At 36.2% G+C, this 20874-nt stretch overlaps 1 protein-coding gene across 4 annotated transcripts in view; it reads left to right on the top strand.

The window, feature by feature from the left end:
* The window catches only part of RECK (reversion inducing cysteine rich protein with kazal motifs), a 62536-nt gene extending 43525 nt beyond the window's left edge, over positions 1-19011 (top strand). For all 4 annotated transcript variants that reach the window (XM_065832220.2, XM_071804655.1, XM_065832221.2 and 1 more), the window contains 7 exons: positions 3361-3483; positions 4010-4181; positions 6140-6332; positions 8590-8800; positions 10141-10214; positions 14270-14425; positions 17844-19011. In XM_065832220.2, the coding sequence (XP_065688292.1) occupies positions 3361-3483; positions 4010-4181; positions 6140-6332; positions 8590-8800; positions 10141-10214; positions 14270-14425; positions 17844-18068 (1154 nt within the window). In that variant the 3' untranslated portion in view covers positions 18069-19011. The remainder of the gene's footprint in view (positions 1-3360; positions 3484-4009; positions 4182-6139; positions 6333-8589; positions 8801-10140; positions 10215-14269; positions 14426-17843) is intronic.
* The last annotated feature ends 1863 nt before the right edge of the window (positions 19012-20874 follow it).

Here is a 20874-nt window from a genome sequence, read left to right as displayed (position 1 = left end):
ATCCATTTTTTCTGTTTCACGGTTATTTATCCATGTGAGCACTTTTTACCTATCCTTTTCTTGTCTTGAAAGCCTATGTTAAAGAGCAATTAAATGTCTGTTGAGTACTGAAGTGTATCAATCTGATTTTCTGTTGTCCACATACTTATTGACTCCTTCAGATAATCTTAATATTTGTTTTGTCACTTGCACAAAAGCTGTTATTCCTTCTGACACCAAAAGGTCGGCAAGAAAGACTCTTTAACACTGTTTTGAAAGTGTTAAAAAGCAGGCACTTTTATTACAGCACACTGGACGCTCGGAGTACTTCACCTCTAATTGAGCGTGCACTTGATTTGCACTTCTTGGTATTTATTACATGTACCTATTTGTTGCTTTCCATGCGAGAGACGGAACCTGACACACCAATATGATGTTCACAGAGTTCAACTTTATTGTCCGACCGAGCTAGCTTTATACCAAAAGCTGCCCTGTCCACACACCTTGCAACAATATGATTCGTTACAGCACGCACTATACAGCAACATGATTGGCTGCATGCACTGTCCACGCGTTCTGCACGCGCTTGTTGGCAATTGCTCATTGTCTGGTACCTTCTTATAGGATTCCTTTTGTCTCTTTTGTCTCTGACTTCACCTTCTAGCCAGGCTGGCGACAACCCCATCCCCCCAGGATGAGCCCTGTCACTACACCTATTACATATTCATTTGTTTCTAACAGTTAATGCATTAAACATACATTATTTACATAGCCCCACCCTTTGCCAGAAGTCCATCTTTAGTATTCAAAGAGTCTTCATCAGGGGTCTCTAGTGGTACCTGGAGGTCTTTGCAGCCTTGTGCCCCCACCCGGTGTTGGCTTCTTGACCTAATTTATTGAGCACACATATTGTCATTTTGTGCTGCTACTCAGCAAAAAGTTCTGTAGCTCTTTCTTCATTTAGTGGAACATTCCACTTTACCAGCTTGTAAGCCAAGGACATCCCGCTTGGCTTCATGTCCAGTCTCTATAGGGCTATTGTGTCTCTCTTAGGTTTCTGTTACATTATGCCTGCTATTGCTACATTAGGTTTAATCATGCTACATAATGCCTAAGGGTTTCTAAAAGATTTTTGTTCCTCTTATCACTTCCCCCAATGTATCATATTTAGGTATGTGTCCATGGATGCATAGTTTTATACTTTTACTCCATTTGTGGTTTACAAATTAAGTTTAGCCATCTTTATTATTCACAGAACCTTTTTTATAAGTGTATATATTTTAACCAATTGCATTGGTGTCCAAACACTAGGAAAGTTTAAAGCAAGAGATTATAAGTTTGCTTATATTAGTGGGTTTTTCATGCTTGTTTTAATTTGGAGATTTTTGGTAAATGTTTCTGATCTTACAGAGAATTTAGCATTCATCTGTCCAAGAGCTGCTTCTGAGGCAGGTTCTCTAACACATTGCCTGTCCAAAGAAACTTGCACCTTTTCAGATTACTGAAGAAAGTAATCAGAAATATGCCTGAAGTTTTATTTGTGTTTTATTTTTGCACAGAGTACAGCTGTCACTTGTTGTGGTAACTATAACAACAGTATGTGTAACTGGTAGGTATTCTGTATTCAGTAAGTGCTGTCAATTTAAAAACAACAAACCACAAACAAGCATTAAAACCCCACAAAACCAAAAGCAGACAGCTTCATCTCTTTTGCCATAATTACTCACTGTGTGTATGCTGAGCAAAACTCTTGATATTATAAAATAAAATATAAAAATTACTAATTTCCAAATTTGTTAGATGGTGTATCAAAAACATAAAAAATTTACAGTAACCATATTAACTTTTGGTAGTTACTATACTTAATCTATATGTCAGTTGCAAAATGCCAGGGCTCAAGTCATAAAATCTGAACTGCGGTTTTTAAAACCATGGTCTATAAACCAAACAGCCCTGAATGCTTTACCTGATGCTGGGGATTTTTGTGTTGTGAATTGACTCCAGTTATGACATGACTACTGATGAAGAGGACAGTGTGCTGTGTGCACTCTTCGACAGTGCTAGCCTTGCAAAGTTTTCAAGTCAGTTACTCTTTACTTTGAAGAATCACCTAAGAGATTGTGTGTTTGGCATTACCTTCAAATCTTGGAAACTTTTCTTCTTCCCTCCTGACAAATTCCTCCTTCCTTGGGTTAAGCAGAGCTTTTTGTGCTACGGAGGATTTCTCTTTTATCCCCTCTTGTTCTGCCGTCATTTGTCTTGTATTTCTTCTGAATTACTCAAATGCTGAGGATTTTCCTTGTACTCCTGTAATATTTTTAAAAATTTCTAATCCTTAATATCAACCCTTTGAAAAGAGATTTAATAACCAACCCTGGTTATGGATAGATTGGCTGTCACCAACATGAACTGTTTTTACAGAAAACATACAACACAGTGACGGGCAGTCATACATACAGTTTATGAAATCAAGCTGTAACTGTTAAATTGAAGAAACATTCCTAAAATTTGCAATTTAATTCTTCAGTTCGGGTGTGAAAATGTTATTGACTTATAAAATGCAAAAATTGGGCAGATTCCTCCATCCTCAAAAAACAGCTGTGCTGGTATCCATTGCATTATTACGGGCTCCTTTCTGAACACTAGTGGATGAACACAGACTTCTGTATTTGTGGGTCTCTTGTGCTGAATCTAGGTCTGGGTTTCTGCTCAGCTTTGCTACAAGATTTCTTGTTCCTGGCTTTGGATAAAGCTACATTGTAAGTTGTACTGCTTGTTGAGGCTGAAATTAGGACTATAATGGATGTGACAAAACAATAAAGACTGGAATGAAGCACTGGCACTTTTTATGTCCTAACAAAAAGTACACACAAAGGAAAGAAATGAGCACCACGGAGGAGTTTTCCATTGCGTATGAGACTATGGCTGAAGGTCTGGCAGTCTAAAGTAAAATTAATTTAGGAGAATAATGTATCTTTACATAAGCTTTAGCTTTAAAAATACAGTGCTTGCTAGCCAGAATTTATAGAAGTACTATGTACTATGCTGCCACTTCTTGTGTTTTCTGAGTGTATTTCCTTTTGCAGCTTTAAATTGTTCTTAAAAAAACAAAAAAGTAACTTATACAGGCTTTGAAAGGATAAAGTGCTTGTTTACTTATTTAACTAGTTAATCAAAAACATGTGAACAGACTTTAAGTGAATAAAGCAAAACTTGAAATCTAACAAAAGACAACAATTTCAATGGGAAAAGACACGGAATAAGGGAAATTAGAGAAACAATATTGAAAATATAATATCTATGTCATACATAAGAGTATATAGTCTTCTGGTATATTTACATTAATTTTTCATGCATTTACTTAATTTCTTTTATTTTAAGGTCATGGAACGTCCTTTAATATCGATTGTAATGTCTGTTCATGTTTTGCTGGAAACTTGATATGTTCTACACGTCAGTGTCTAACTGAGCATAGTTCAGAAGATGAACGTCGGAAGTTTACAGGTAACTTTCCGAACTATGGAAACTGTAAGCTTAATATTCTTAGAGTGAGGATTAGCTTCTAAATTCTCTCTACAGGGTTAATGGAAAATACCTGATAATTTGTTATTAATATGCCCTTTTAACTATTTTTCTCGTGTCCAACCTGCACTTCAGGAAAAAGAGCTTTAAAAAAAATTAGTACTGAAAAATAAAACCTCATGTATGTAATATGTAAAATGTATGTAATATGTAAAAATAGGTAGAGAAGGGTAATCCCACTGGGAACAAGAGATAAGGGGTTTAGGGAAAAAATGTAGACAGCTGAGTAGAATTAGCAAAAAGGCGGGACACAGATTTCCCTTCCTACTACTTATAAGTGCATACGTGCTCTGGCATTGCTAAATTACAAGGAAGGAGGGAGTTGCTGAAGATATGGCACATCTTTGCATTTACTGGAAGGCAAAAATATCTTAGTGATCACTTGTGCATCTTCTGTCATGTAAAATAAGTGTGCACCAAATCCCTGTTTTTTGTGTTGCTTTTACAGGTTTGCCATGTAACTGTGTAGATCAGTTCGTACCAGTATGTGGTCAAAATGGACGCACATATCCAAGCGCATGCATAGCTCGTTGTGTTGGGCTCCAGGACAATCAATTTGAATTTGGATCATGCATTTCCAAGGATCCTTGTAACCCTAACCTTTGTAAGAAAAATCAGAGGTAAAAGTAGAATATGTTTTAAAGCTTTTCTTTAACGTCATATACTCATGAAGCAGATTTAGTTTTTCTTTGAATGTGTTGTATATCGTAATAACATTCTACTTTTGGGATACTTTAATAAATAGAACTGTTCGAAGTAACTGTATTTTATTTACCATAGTTAGTAATGGACTGTAATAACTGTCAGTTCTTCATTCTGTTTACATAGTGGTTTTTTAAATTCATGCAGAAATCAGTTTTAGCAGTAAAATACAACTGATGTGTACTTTCAAACATGGGAGAATCAAATTATGTTGAAATGACAATAGGTGTCTTTTTACTACCTTTTTTCATACCTCTTTCTAGTAGTTAAAAAAAAACTAAACACCAAAACACCTGGATCCAAGACTTGTATTCACTCCTGCTTATTCATTCATTCAAAATATTGATCCCTCTGGAAGACTTGGGTTTATCTTAATTGGTATCTTTTGAAAACCATGTCTGTACAATCTCTGTTTTTCAATGTCAGGAAAAACAAAATCTGTACAGACAAACATATTAAAACAAAAATGTGCTGCATAGTAGTGCCAGGGGAAAAGAAAATCTGACCTTTCTTACAGAAATCAGTCTGTGACTCATAATATTGAGCTCTGTCTTTAGTTTTCTCAGTTTTGTGCAATACTGCAATCTCCTTTGAATTTGTATTTGAAAGAAAGCCACCGTAAGAAGTTGTGTAATACCAGGCTTTCATGAAAACTTATTACAGCAAGTTTTTTTTTCCATTTTCTGTACTTCAAACTTGATGCAGAAAACTGCAGTGAAAAAATTGTAGTTTTGTAGCTGTAATAGCTATTATGGCATTGAAAACTAGAATTTCAAAGCTGCATTGTGGCGATACACTTTTTGCCTTTTATATTTTTAATTTGGAAAGTATAGAGAGATTTTTCAGTTTTACAGAATAACCATTATGCTTAGAGCCTCAGCTCTATGTCCCCAGTTCCAGTACAGGCCTGATAATGTAGCATAAACTAAACATGCCCATTTTAAAAGATCTCTGAAGTACTTAGAATCAGTTTAAGATCTTATAGTACACTTGTAAAGTGTTTAAATCTCAGAATTTCTGAGTCTTCCCTAATATAAAAAGAAAATGTGTAATGCATAGGACAGCGGGGCTCAGAGAGAATAAGAATTGTACATAAGCCAGTGGCAACTTTGTTGTCATCTGTAGAAGGAGATTGTTAAAGCCATTTGACCTTTCATCAGTCTGTTCATCAAACTCTATGGGCTGGCGTTTCTCTAGCAGAGGGATATCTTGCAGGGCATTTAGCAAACGTTTTGCAGGTAACACCGTGGAAGGTACATATTTAATATAAAGGCAAAAAAAATTCTGCTGTGTACTGCTGCTCTTATCTGTGAAGGCTTAGGAGGGATGACATGCCAAAAAAGGAAATTCTTTCAATGCTAGATTTTTCCACGTGTTTGCAGTAATCCCTAAGATTGGATGTGATAGCTAGAATCCCATTAGATACTTGCAGTTGACACCATATAATCCTGTAAGTCTTGTTGTCACTACCTTCTCAAGGAAGGGTGAGGCTAGACCTCTTCAATGTAATCTTTTTCTCTTGCAATTCACTGTTTTCATGTTTTTGTTTTCCTTACATGCATTTACAAAATGAATCTTGGGAGTAGGTAAGAAGTTTATCCAAGCCTTTTTCGAAAAATCCATTGAAAAATACTTGGTAAGAGATTTGTTTTAGTAGAAAGTGTAGTTATATTCACATACATTGACTGAATGTGGTATGAACCAGTTTCAGGTTTGTGATGAGACCTGAAATTTGCTATTCAGAATGTTTTATTGCATGTATTTCCTGCAGCTCTGCTGAACTGTAGCTAGATTTCATTGAAAATATTTTCCCTGAAAATTTTGAGACATAAAAATGTCCTATGACATGATATGAAATTTTCATTACTTTATGCAGGTGCATACCAAAGAAACAAGTTTGCTTGACTAGTTTTGGAAAATTCGAATGTAGCCAGCATGAATGTGTGCCAAGGCAGTTAAATTGTGACCAGACTCGGGATCCTGTTTGTGACACAGACAATGTGGAATACAGTAACTTGTGTACTTTGTACCAAAAAGGGAAAAGTTTAGCATATCGAGGAGCATGCCAGGTAGGAAGTTGTTCTTACAATAAGTGTCAAATCTTCTTTGTTCTTTAATGTTCAACTTAGCAATATTCTGGTTTTTATAGCTTACAAAATGTTTTCATTGGAAGTAATCCTTTAAAAATGTAATTTTCACTAGGATAAAAAGTACTCTCACAAAATTATACTTACGATTTTGTCAAGTGTTTCTCTGCTTTAGTTAACAGTTGTCTCAAAATCAATCAAAAGCTTTACTTATGCTTTCTTGGTGATGATACTCTGATATTTATATTAAGTCTTCCTATATTTTTCACTATTAAAGCTTGCACTGAGGCATGTTTGCAGTAATTAGTGTGGTTTCTTGGTTAGTTAAATGCTCTTTTTCACCAGTTTGAACTTGTTTTACATAAAAATTAATGCCTGGTTGTGGTCGTATAAAGTTTTGTGTGATTTTGCCCCAGTTTTACCAAGTTCATTGTTCAGGATTTATTTACACCTCAGTTTTGTTAGAGACCAGTCAGTCTGTAAAATTTTCTTCAGGGAGTCTGGATTAGATAAATCTTCATATTGATCCCTAAGAAAGATTAGGATTAGGTTTAGTTCTTCCGCCCCACTGCTCCCTATGTTGTTGGGAGACAAGCTGTTTCTGTCACGTTACAAGAAAAGTCTGAAGCTACTCTTTTCAAAGTTTCTGGCTTTACCATTGATAGGCTCTTCATCTTCAGCTTTTCTGCAGATGATGAAGATTGATTTGAGACTTTCTCTTGGTCTCAACTGATGAATATTCTTAGACATACAGGCCATTTTATCAGGGTTTTTCTGTACTATATTATAAATGCTGTTGCTCTTTTAACCCACTTCTAGTTTCTGCCTTTCTGTCTTTATATTGTCTTTTTCTTGCCCTTTTTCAGCAGCTTCATTAAGTACAGATAATTCTTCTCATTGCACATCAGATATTTCAGGAGATACTCAGAGAATGTTCAGCCCTTGAACAGTAAAGATCAGAGGAATATTGCATGGCTGTTTTTTTTTTTTTTCTCCAGCAGTTATATGCCTAGTTGTATCCATGTTCACAAAGGCTTTGACACTGGTAGCTTTAAGTTTTCACTCTTCTTTTTATAAGAAAGATGATTGCAAGGTATGGAACTATTTGGTGTACTCACATATACTTGTCCTCTATCAGTTTTGTTGTTAGCTTAGGTGTGTAACATAGAAACTGTAATTGTCTTGTTCTTTTAGAGGATATACAGCGATCAAGTAGCTATAGTGACTTACTTGAAATATTAGTTAAATAAAATATTTAGACCTTAGCAAGAAATTATGGAATGAATTATGTCATTTCGCAAGACTTTGGACAAAAGTATTAGTGATGCTTTGTCTGCAAAGAGTCAGCAATATACGTGTGCAGGCAGAATAGGAAGAAACTGTATTGCAGTTTTATTTGATTTACACATGGGTTTGAATCAAATGATACGGTAGGTACGTTTTCTCTGAGAGAAAATTGACACAATAAATATTTTATAGATATCTCTACAGTAAATATATTTTTGTCAGAGAGGTTTCTAGTAATGGATCTTCTTATTTTGAAATAAATGTATACATTTATCTTCTCAAATAGTGTGTTAGAAATAAATGAAGTCATAGAACCATTTAGGTAGGAGAAGACCATTAAGGTCAGGTCCAGCTGTAAACCTAACACTGCCAATTACACCACTAAACCATGTCCCTAAGTGCCACATCTGCACATCTTTTAAATACTTCCAGGGATGGTGACTCAACATGCACACACACACTAAATTTTAAGAACATAAAAATACACTGAGGTGAATTAATAAATAAATTATTAATAACCCATCAAAGTATTAATAAATGAACGGTAAGTAATTTACTAATAAATTCATTTGATTACTAAAGTAATATTTATTACATAATGAAATTACAGTAATCTTACATTTAAACAATTTAATATGTAATTTAATTTGAATGACATGGTCATTTTGCATTAGCAAAGAACGAAATTTATTTCCCAAAACGTGCCTTATTGTACATTTCCCAGATTCCAACTGACATTTTTCTGTCACCTTCTCTAAGTATTTATTCTTTGCATTTATTACCTATTCCTAAACCAGCAAGTTATTTACTCTAGATTTCCTACTTTTTTGGATGTTTGACAATATTATCAGCAAATTCCCATGAACTTTGATTTTCTTAATATTAAAACTACTCTGGCATTTTGTCTGTAGCAGGGATAAATTAATCTTTGAAACATTTCTGTGTGTTTCAGCCATTTTGCAAATCAGTGGAACCTGTCTGTGGACATAACGGGGAAACCTACAGCAGTGTCTGTGCCGCCTATTCTGACCGTGTGGCTGTCGACTATTACAGCCCCTGTCAGGCTGTCGGTGTTCTCTCGGACTATGGCTTTCATACAGAGTGTGCCTTTGTTAAATGTCCCCAGCGTTCTGCTACAGGCTGCAAACCTGTTATTGCGCCAGGTATGTTAATTCTTTGTTAGAGTTGACTGCAGATAGGAGAGTCTCCAGGCCATGTGTATAAATAGCTGTCTATTTGGAGCAAAACTTATGCTCTAAAATATTGTCTTTCATATCTTTGAAACATCTAAGAGAATGGATGAAATAGAGATATTTCTTAGGGCTAGAATAAGCCAGTATCAGGACTCAGCCAAGCAATTCTGAAGCAGAAAGGCCTTGGCTTCACGAGTCTTAAGTCAGTCTTTAGAAACTTGCAGCTATGTCCATAGGCCTGGTTTAGGAGAAAGGAATGAGGTCTGTGGTGGCTAGGGTAGAATGTCACTGGGAATCAGATGGGTAAGTTTTTGGAAGTAGCAGCACAGATACCACACTGGAATTTTAAACTATTGTCAAAGTAGAGTTCCCAGAAGAGCAAAGATTGTATTTAATTAGAAGATAGAGTAAGATACCATATGTATTTACAGTATTGTGAAAGAGGAAGACAGTAGGAATAGTTTTGCAGTTTTACTGTTCTGAACTTGTTTTTTATTGTTTTCACAAATACTTCATTTATGAAACAGTCAGTAACTAACCACAGGTAACACACAGAGGAAGGAAAGCTCAGTTTTTAAAAAGAAATGGTTTTACGTATTTTTCTCATTCACTGTTTTGAAAAGGGGTCTTTATGCTTCGGTATTACATTTAATATTGCAAAAGTCACTCAGTGAATATTAATTATATATAATAATTTTGGGGGTGTATTAAATATACAATCATAGGTAGAAAGTTGAAATATTAGCTTTTTGGTTTTTGAGATAGTGAGGAAAAACAGTAGAAATATGGCATGCTTTTGTGTTACACATGAATCCGTCAGACAAGTCCTTTTTCCCTCCATACTATATAAAGATTTTAAGCTCCAACATGGTATGGCTGCATAAATTGATATTTGCAGTGTGCATAATTGCTTCTGTCATGTCCTAGCTATTTCAGCTCTTGAAATGGCATCATTTCTGTGATTGTATATGCATGCATCCATACAGAACTTGGCTTGCTGTACACAAAATGCCTGTAGTTTTTAGCTTATAATAATGTATCATCTTGAAACATGTGACAATCCATCTTGTTGCTTCATGTTGATAGTAGTAAATGTGTACTTAAAGGTGACTGCTTTGCATTATAAATATTTTCAACATTTAAAAAAATCTTAGAAGTTGTGCAATTTTGCTATCAAATTGAAAGATTTACTTTGCCTTGGTAGTTTTGCTATTTTCTTTCTCTGTTTACATTCAACTTTTGACTTCTGCTTATTTGAAAAAGTGAAAAGACTATATGCTTTTGTGTCTGAGACTTTTTTATTCACATAGGAGCCTGCTGCCCACTATGTGCTGGAATGCTGAGAATCCTGTATGATAAAGACAAATTGGATGCTTTTGCAAGGGTAAATAGTTTAATCATGCCTTATGTTAAATGGTACATGGAAAATTCAAGTTACTGTATACTCTCTCATGAAAAGTTAATACATTATAAAACCAATTATTTTTTACTAGATAATGTGTGATTAGATTTTTTTCCTTTATCCTGATTATGCTTTCCTCCATTTCTTAATAGCAGTATAGAAATTGAAAGCGAAACAGAATTAAAGTAGGCACAATCACATTCAGATTTGCAGTTTAAATGACTTGTAATAGTAAAAGACAAATTATATGGGAACTGCATCTATCTCATGCTAGTAATACAGTACATATTTGTTACTTTTGGTTAAGATTATTCTGCTAGCTCACTATTTCCTAATGTAGGTAACTTAATTCTGACATTGTCTGATGTTTAAATTGGGCTGGATAACACTCTTTGGGTTATCTAGATAGTTGTCACAGATTTCATTGCTCATCAGCTGAAATGTTGGGTGTTAATTCAGCATCTCTGTAAGTTAGATACCAGCATCCCTCATTACTGCTCTTTGAAAAACTCTGGTGTAAGATGGATCTTCTGATGTTGATTGTCTATCACGGAACACAACTAACTAGGCCCAAACTCCCCATGTGGTGTATGAAAGGATTGCACTTCACTGACCCCTGCCTTTATGCTTCAGTATATGGAATAGAGCAGAATGCTTGATTTTTGGCATGACATCACAACAAAATAGAGTAATACAGCGATCATGCCTAGTGAAACAAAACAGTTCATGTTTGCATCTACACATGATTTTTATTTTTTAAAATATCAAATAGAAATATAATTTGATCTAGGTGTTCCTGCTCTGGCAGGGGGATTGGACTAGATGGTCTTTCAAGGTCCCTTCCAATCTCTAACATTCTGTGATTCCCCTAAACAGTATAAAACTACATTAACCTGTTTATATGTTTAGAAGTAGAGAGAATTAGCTATTATTGTAAAAACACGGGAAAAGTTAACTTTAACAGGACCCCTGGAACCATCTAGTCCAACTCCCTGCTCAAAGCAAGGTTAGTTCTGGTTAGATCAGCTTGGACAGCTGAGTTTTTAAAACTTCCAGGAGTAGAAATTTCACAAGCTGAATGCCACTGGACAATGACTTTTGCTGGTTCTGTTCTTGCTGTTGCAGCCCAGTGTGTGGTTGGTCTTCATCTCAAGGATGTGCTGCTGATTGATGTTCTACTAATTTCCTCCCAGAGATCTGTGTGTGTGTTTGCACGTTGACAAATTTTGCTGAGTAACGGTGTCATTAGGTCATGACTGCTTCCTGGCATGTTGTGGCTGTGAAGAAGAATTTTTAGTTTTAGTTAGGAGAAGGCTTTCTAGTTAAAGAAATTTATTGGGCTTACTCAAGTAGTTATTAAGTACTTGGTGATAATTCCTCTCACATACTAAGCACCCTAAAACCTGTATTAGGGTACTTAGTAGTTGCTTTCTTTGTTCTTTTTTCCTCCTCTCTTTTTTCTTCCCTTTGTCATCACAGTCTTGCTGAGTTTTTCTTTTCTTGCTCACCTAAAGCCACAATACACAATGTTCAAATTTTCAGAACTCATATATATAAATTTATATGTCTCTTTACATTTAAAATATGTGATCTCTCAAACATTCAAGTCAGCATTCTCTTAGCACATACTAGAAGTTACAGAAGTTTGACAGAAGTTTTCTGCTTTGGAAACTTCAATCAGGGATCATCCAATAAGCCCCCAGAGAGGATCTCTAACTGGTCACAGCCACCTGGAGACTGTGCATTGTGTGACACCAACCTGAGCATAGAGAGTTACAAGCTTTGTGCTTTTGTCACTCCAGTGTGAGTCAGAGGCCAGTTAATATATCTTGATAATACAACAGAAGATGCCCAACTGTGTATTTGAGTAGTTTTGATACTTCTGTCATCTACATTAAATTAATGATGACATTGATCTCCTCTGATTCCATCAATAAAACTATAGGATGGATGTGCAGCTGTTGCTTTTGACAGTGTACGTACATATCTATATATATATATATAGAGAGAGAAATATATATATATATAGCATAGCATATACATCCACTGTACTGGAGATGGTTAAGTCTCAGGTAGATGGAATCATTGCTGAAAGTGCTGGCATATGCTTTAACCAACCCAGAGGGCAAGGAGTAGTAATGTATGCTTACCTCAGTTCAGACAGGTCATTCTGAAGAGAAAAAACTGCTTTAAATACTGAAGAGTTCTGATTTTTTTTTTTCCTCCTCCCACCACTCTGGCCTGTTTTGTAAAGATAGCAGGAAACAAAAGTTGGTGTCTACACAGACCAAAGAAGTGTTAGACATCTGCTAAGATTCTAATCTATTCTACTAGATTTCTAATCTAGATTTTTAATCTAAACATCAAAATCCAAGTTTGACACTATCAGTCATCCTGAAAGTATCCATATGCTTCTGTTTTAAAACTGTTTGAACAGGGTTTGCTAATCATTCAGCATGTCAGACTGCATTTTAGTGGGGCTATGACAAGGAAAGCCTATACAAGGTTTGGTAAAAGAAGTGTGTGACACCCTGCAAATTTAATTCATCTAGTCTACTTTGATTTCCAAGATTTCCATTTGTTAAGGTCCTGTATCAGTGTTCTTAAAAGCAACAAAGCTACAGTAGAACAACAAGGATTGATCTCTTGCAGCTAAAGCTAGAAAACGGAACACAACAGGATGACCAGAAGTCACAAGCAAACTGTTTGTGTTGGTGTCTATTGTCGAGGGTTAAGATTGCGGGGTGACAATCAAACCCTGGCAGATGTATTGTTAACCTCCTCTCCCCCCCCACTTCCCCCTTTTGCCCCTCCCTCTCCCCCCTTCCCACTCAGGACAGGCGATCGGGAGGGAAAGAAGGACAGAGAGAAGAGAGTTGGAAAAGTTAAAGATGTTTTACTAATGCTACTAATAAGAATAGAGAAAATAATACAAAATATACAAAACCAATCTTGTAAGTCTCAGCAACTGCAGAGCCAGCACCCAAAGTCCTGGATTAGACTCTGTAGTCAACCGGAGCTGGATTCAGTCTCTCACTAGGCCTCAGTTCGCAGGGACGACCAGCAAGGTCCTCTCCTAATGTCAGCCATGAGGAAAAAGGGAAAAGGCAAAAGGGGAAAAAAAGGGACGAGATCCTCGTGATCTCCCACTTTTATATGAAGTATTCACGTGAATGGAATGTTATACACCGTTGGTCAGTCTCTCGATCACCAGTTTCTCGTTGCCCCTCTCGCGAGATGTCCATCCGTGCTTATCAATAAGTTTGCATTCCATTGCTAGGTTTAACCAAAACATGTGTCGGGTTCTCCAGGAAAATGCAGCTAATATGAAGGCTTTAGCTGACAGGCAAAAATTCGCTAAAAGAGAAACTTGTTTTTAACAAAACCAGGACATCTATACTGTTCAACACAACCGGAACTGACCTAGAAAAAAGGTGAAAAACCTTCAAGGTGTGACAATCATTAAATAGAGCATCAACAATCAGATTACTGTTTGCCAGATACAGACAGCAGAACAGAAATAAGAATTTTAAAATGAAAATATATTTACCTGGTACTTATGTAGTGATCTTGAAATGTCTCATGTTTGCATATATACAGACATATATTTGTCTTCACAAAGCCATAGCTCTTCATTTCCGGTGGCTCTTGGAAGAGATTCTGTGATGCTAATGGAGTGCCAGCTGGTAGGGCTGCTCTACCGCTTGTTTTCCAGCACGAGAGTACAAGCCACTGTAGCAGATAACCATTTTCATGATTTTGAGGTACATGATACGTACACACACTTAACCATGAAGGTGGGGAACACCACATATCAAAACTATGGTTAATTTAAGAAGTAACGCATTCTTCACTTTCTTCCTTTCAGTTTTTAGTAGTTTTGGTGGGTTTGGAATTTTTTTGCTAGAGTTTAAAACCAAATAGTTTAATGGCTGAAACAATTTTTCTGGTGTGATATAACGTTATTAAAACTAAAGAAGAAAACTGTAATTTCGTATAACATCACATCACCAACAAAGTTCTTTGTTTTCTTCCAGGTAACAAATAAAAAGCCTATAACAGTGCTTGACATACTTGAAAAAATCCGCCTGCATGTCTCAGTGCCACAGTGTGATGTGTTTGGATACTTAAGCATAGAATCTGAAATTGTGATTCTCATCATTCCTGTGGATCAGAACCCCAAACCATTGCAGGTAGACTATGTTATTATGTTGTTTACCCAGCACGGAAGCATGGATTTACTTCATTTTTATATGAATACACTTTACTATCTTCAATACAGCAATTTTTAAATTGTGCATTTTTCGGTGTACTGAATACATGGGAATTTCTCTAGTGACTCAAATCTGAATAGCTAGTATTATGGATGTTAAAATCTGTCTTGAAAATCCTGCTTTTCTGATAAGAGGCTTTTGAGTATGGGTAATAAGAGGGTGTCACAGAGGCACCCCGAGGCTAATTTAAGGGACAACAGGGTCCAAAACAACTTTTATTAAACCGGTGAGAAACAGGGTTTTAGCGCTCCAAAAGTGACTTAAATATAGGTTCGGGTATCAGTTGAGGAAAATTATTAAGGGGCAGCAACTAGTACAACAGGCGGTCCACAGAGTGCATGCACGTGGCTTCACTCAAAACAATGCCGGAACCACCCCCGAGTCCCAGAGGAGTACGCACTTGCCTGAACACGGTGCAGGATTATTCTTAAAGAGATACAGGTAAAGCGTATGCTCGCGATTCCGTGAGGGTAAATTTATAATACACTCGCAATTCTGCGAGGGTTAATTTACTTACACGTGCGAATGTGCACGGAATACTACACGTGCTTATGTGGAAGCACGGGAGGAAAATACACTCGCGATTCTGCGAGGATAAATTTATAATACACTCGCAATTGTGCGAGGAAATAAAGTTACACTCGCGATTGTGCGAGGAAATAAAGTACGCGTGCAAATGTGCACGGAATAAAGTTACACTCGCGATTGTGCGAGGAAATAATTTAAAGTACGCGTGCAAATGTGCACGGAATAAAAATACACTCGCAATTGTGCGAGGAAATAATTTTATACGTGCTTGTATTAAGCACGGGAAGTTACACGTGCATATGTGCACGGAAAGGATGAATATACTCGCAATCCTGCAAGGGGTTTTACTCACACACGTGGCGGCAAGGCAAGTGGAGTCTCCATCCCGGGGAGGGGGCGTCTCAGCGGCAGCATCTTCAACTCGTGCTCCGAGAGACCGGCGACAATGGGCTCAGTCTCGACGAGAGAATCCCGTTTTTATACTGACTGATCAGACCTGACTGTAGGCATTCTAGAAGCTTCTCTGCACCCCCACACCGTGTGTGGGGTGCCCCTGAAGCCTCCAAACATCCCCCACACTGGTCACAGGCGCCCAGCGGCTCACTGGCGCCTCGGCAATCCCTTCTCCTAATGGCCCTGGCCAGGGTGCTCTGGGCCAAACAAAAGAAGCTGTTAGCCTCAAGTAGCAGAGAGAGGGAGATGTGTCTACTCCCTCCATACTGAAGGAGGGGCGGGGGGAGAGAGGAGGGTTTGCATTCTGCCACAGAGGGGTAAGGTAAAGGAAGGCCAAGGATAGAGTAGTATGATTTCTGTGTTAAAATTAATCAATGCAGAACCCTCAACTTCCTGTGGCTAAAGTAGCAGAAAATATAAACTGATGAAAATAAATTTCTGAATGACCTCTTAATATTAATCATATATTAAATGTATACCTGCATATGAAATGGTACTCCTTTGTCTCCAGTGTAATGGTTAAAAGTAGATTGAAGTATATGTGATATTAGGCTGAAGCACATCATACATATTGATATCATATTAATATATTGTGCATCTATTGATGCTAAGCAGTAGTTTGTACCAAAGAGCATCTGTTTATACTGTTCTGAGACTATCTTGGTTTTGATATTCCTTTCCACTTTATGGTGAAAAGTTCTGGGAGATTCCAAAATGCTATTACGACCTTAAAGAGGAAATAACATTCCAATAAGCTGCCCAACTTGCTGTGCTGTAGCTAGTTCATACTAGCAAACAGGAAACTAAGGCTCACAGTACTAAACTCTAAACTCAACAAATACAGCTCCAGGTTCTTGCAGTATTTTCTTAGGAGCAGTTCAGAACAACAGAAACAAGGCTCTGGCTATGTATTCCCTTATTATTGTCTTGGAGCTGTTGTTTCATTTTCACTCTCTACTTGTTGACCTGTGCAAGACCAGTGAGGCTTTTTCCTATTAAAAGGAACATAATTTGTTGCCACTTTATAGTTGTTTCTAATACTCTTGACTGGCCCTACTTACAGCACTTTATAATTAAGTCCCCTGCGAGATTAGGTGCTGTGACTGGTTCATTCCGTTACCCGACATATTGATGTGTGCTAGTGTACAGTGAAGGATTTACCTTTGAAAAGGAAGGGGAGAGAAAACGTGCCCACAATCTCTCTCTTATCTTCTACAATACAAACAGAATTCAGGCAGGTTCATTTCCTTGTTGTTTATTTTATGTTGATGGCTGCTACCCATTTCCATTTTATTCCTACAGTCTAATGTTGCATGCTCAGTATTGCTTCTGGGATAGACTACAGTAGTAGTGTAATGTGAGGGAACAGAATCACTGCCATAAAATTTGCAAGCTGCAGTATCTAGTAGGGGACTTGTTTCTCAGGCAGCTATGTTGAATGTATTTTGCTTGCCTGTGCTGCTAGAGCAACCCTGCTATGTGCAACAGAGCTTCAACTGACGTCTCCTTCTTTAGCAGAAATAGCCCAAAATGTTACCAGGACTTAGGAAACAAGGTCTTGAGCCTTGCCAATGTGGTCAGCTCTCATTCTATCTGCAGCAGGTGCTGTCAGACTCCTGGGGCGAGAAAGACTCTCTGAAATTGGAGAGGCCATCTGAAACCAGGGAGAGGCTGCTCATCTCACTGTTGACAACTGTTGCTGAGCTAGAAGTTTCTCAATTTTCAAAGCTTTGGGCATCCAGATATTACATCTGTCAAGTTAAAATTTCACTAGAGGCAGCTTCCAGAACTGTTAAAGAGACCTCGTGCTAAACTGATTCATGGATTGCAGTAGAAGGTAGAAAAAATGGATTTGCTAACATGAATTCAGAATTATCATCACATCAGTGGAGGAATGGAAACCTGTGTTTTCTCAGGTTTTCCTGTTACTTCCATTCTTCCCTTCCCATAAAATAAATCACTTTTCCCTGATTTGGAAGAAAAAGCGCAAGAAATAGAATACCCTGATTTTTCCAGACTTGCAGACTTCGAGGTCAATCAGAAAGTAAGTCCTCAGTTTTGGAGTTACTTACTTTTGAGCATCAACATGGAAACATTACTCATGATAACTTGTACGTAGCTTCCTTCCTTCCCCTTTGCTACTACTCAGGGCTTCCACAGTAATTTTGATGAACCAAAATCTATGATGAGAGCTCCAACATGTTTTCTAAGAAATACTCCCCAAAATAATATGTCTTATTTGCTGAGAGCAATAACTTGAATTTTCTTTCCTGAATTTTGCTATCTAGCAACATTTTTGCATTGTCATTTTACATGACAGGAAGAGAAATAATAACTTTTTTTTTCTTTTCCTTAGATTGAAGCCTGCAATAAAGAAGCAGAAAAGATAGAGTCACTGATAAATTCAGACAGTCCAACACTAGCATCACATGTACCACTGTCAGCTCTAATTGCATCTCAAGTACAAGTTTCATTTAGCATTTCGTCTGCTTCTGTTAAACTGATGCCTGTTCAGCACTCCCTGATCATAAGCCTTTTGTTCACTTCGTCAGGATTAATATTCAGAGTTGTATATCACTGAACCAGAAAGAAAATTGTAGATTTGATGAACTAATATTTTTTCCAGTGAAGAAAGTATTTTGAATAATGTGAAAAGATTATTCTTTTATTCATTACTAGTCAGATGACTGTTTCAGCACAGTTACATTATTTTCCATTGATCTTAGAAACATAAAAATACCCTGGAAGGTTCTGACATGATTTTTTTTAATTTTTGCAATAAGGGGTTTTATAGGGTTTTTTTTTTCAGCAATAAAATAGTATTTTGAGTTTATTGAAGAATGTTAATTTTATATTATACAGGTGCATATCAGTGACAATGAAAAGTAGGCACCTATTTTAAGCCTCATTTTTGGAAGAAATAACTTGCTGCTACTTATTTACCTTACCAACAATTTAAGAGTTTATTCTCATGTAAATATGCTTTCATGTTTTGTTATGAAGAAAACTAACTATCCCTGGGCCTATTTCAGTGGACATCTTTACTTGGACTAGTGAAGATTTGCAGGACATTGGGCTCAACGCTTGTAAAATGACAATCAAGTTCTGTAATAGTACCTGACTTCAATGAAGAAATATGTTATTTTTATAGCTTTGTACATTTCAGAATCTCATATTGGATGCAAAATTATAAAGATTTTCAGTATCTATATTTAAGTGCCATTTAAAATATCACAGTATTTGCATGTTATCTAATGAAATTTATACTTTAAATGTTTATACAAACACTATGTTCTATTACGTATTGTATTTCATACACCTGACACTAGTTTACATGAAGTATTTTATATCAGTATTACAATAGCCAGCTTTTGAAGTATATACAGAAAAACTTATTGTTACCAAAATGCTGAACTTTAAAAGAAAGCACTGAAAAGTTTTGAACATGTATGTCAGTTTAACATGTTTGTAGCAATTCTTCTCTCTTAAATGCAAAAGTATAAAATCTTTTTATTTTAATAAAACACTTTGTCACGTGATTTTATTCATAACGTATGTATGGCAAGGAACCTTTCTGTCCTGGTTTTGTTAAAAACAAGACCAATTCTCTTCTAGTGAACTTTCCTTTCAGCTAAGTTCTTCTAAGTACCTTCTAAGTAACATCACTTTTCTGAATTTAGCTACGTGTTTCTCAGACACTGTGCTCTGAAACTGATAAGGATGACCAATTGAATGCAGGACCAGGCTCATGTTTAGATTTATTATAACAACTAAGAATTCTGATAACGTCCCATAATTGAGAGGGGCATATTTGCAAGGAGGGGAAGACAGAACAGGTGACTAAAACTGACCAACCGAGTATTCCATCTCATATGCGTCATACACCCTATAAAAGAAGACCACAAGGGCGATCTCGCTTCAACTATGGCTGGCATCTGAAGAGGAACGTGCCTGTTGTCCCTGCAATCCAAGGCCTGAGACCGTGCATCCCTGAATCCAGTTCCAGTTTGCTGCCCAGGACTTCACAGAATCACATTCCAATAAAGGTGCCCTTCTGCAACTGAATTGTCATTCAGTGCAACGGTAAATGCCAACGGGTTTTTTTGGCTACAAAATAAAATAAAACTTAAAAAACTAATAATATTTTTATTGGGAAATCACATTTTATGGTTTTCAGGTGCTATAATTTATATTCTAGACATAAATATCTCCTTTTAAAGAGGAAAAATATTAATAATAAATACTAATTAATAATTAATACCCGTAAAATTTGGTATTAGCAGGACTTTGCTGAGTGAGGATGTAGCCACCTCTGATGTGCAGGTTGATATATCCCAAAGGAGCCGATAAATTTCTGAATTGCCCCCTAAAGCAAACATACTCATCCTATTTCTGATTAATAAATTAAAAATAATTTTTAAAAATGTAGTCTCTTTGTTGAATTACCCACTTAAAATGTTTCTGAATGAAAGTTCGTAAATGCAGACTAAATATGTTTCATATATTATACATTATTTATATTATATTATATAAATATATAATATAGCAATAAATAAATATATGAGAAATACAGAATAGCATAGAAAATAAATACAAAATGAATATAAATGCATCCTAAAGAAGTTCTTACTACAAATCCTTTTTTAACGCAGAACTACATATTTTCAAGATAAAATCTGAAATTCTACATATATAAGCTGATTTGACAACACCTGATGATCAGAAGAATGTTTGAAGCCCGAGGCCATAAAAAATTAAACCCTTTCACTGAAGGGTTTAATAAAAATAAATATAATATTTTTTAAAATTACTTACTGTGTAATAATCGTACCAGCGAGTGTTGGGCATGTAAGTGTTCACCACTACAGCACCCTGGAATCAGACATTTTTGGTTTAAATCTATTAAAGCCAAAAAGTAACATTTAGCTCAAGTCACTTCTAATATTTTAATCAATTTCCAATATTGTCTAAATTTTACTCCATTTTTTTTCTGTTTTTGAACAGAAAAACCTGTTCCAGGACAGGGCTGATGAACAGTGCTGGTCCCCACAGAAACTGTTGATACATTTCCCATGTCAGTTTATTGTCCACAAACCTGTAAAGCAAGAAAAAGTGATGGAACCCTTAGTGTCAGCATTTCCCAAAATATTTCCTCCTTGAAGCCTTTTTTCTCAAAAAACCTACCATTACCTCAACTGTAAGCATGCTCCCAGTAACAATACTTTATTTATAATTATTAATATACAATGATGTAGACATAATAATATATAAATTAATATAAATATATAAAATATATATTTTATATAATTATATATAACATATATAATTGTATGTAATATATGTAAGATATAATTTTATCATATAATTATTATATGCACAGTGTATAA

This window comes from Patagioenas fasciata, chromosome 2, assembly GCF_037038585.1.
Source record: "Patagioenas fasciata isolate bPatFas1 chromosome 2, bPatFas1.hap1, whole genome shotgun sequence".
Classification (NCBI taxonomy): Eukaryota; Metazoa; Chordata; class Aves; order Columbiformes; family Columbidae; genus Patagioenas; species Patagioenas fasciata.
The sequence above is the reverse complement of the archived record's forward strand: the minus strand, read 5'-3'. Positions and strand labels throughout refer to the sequence as shown.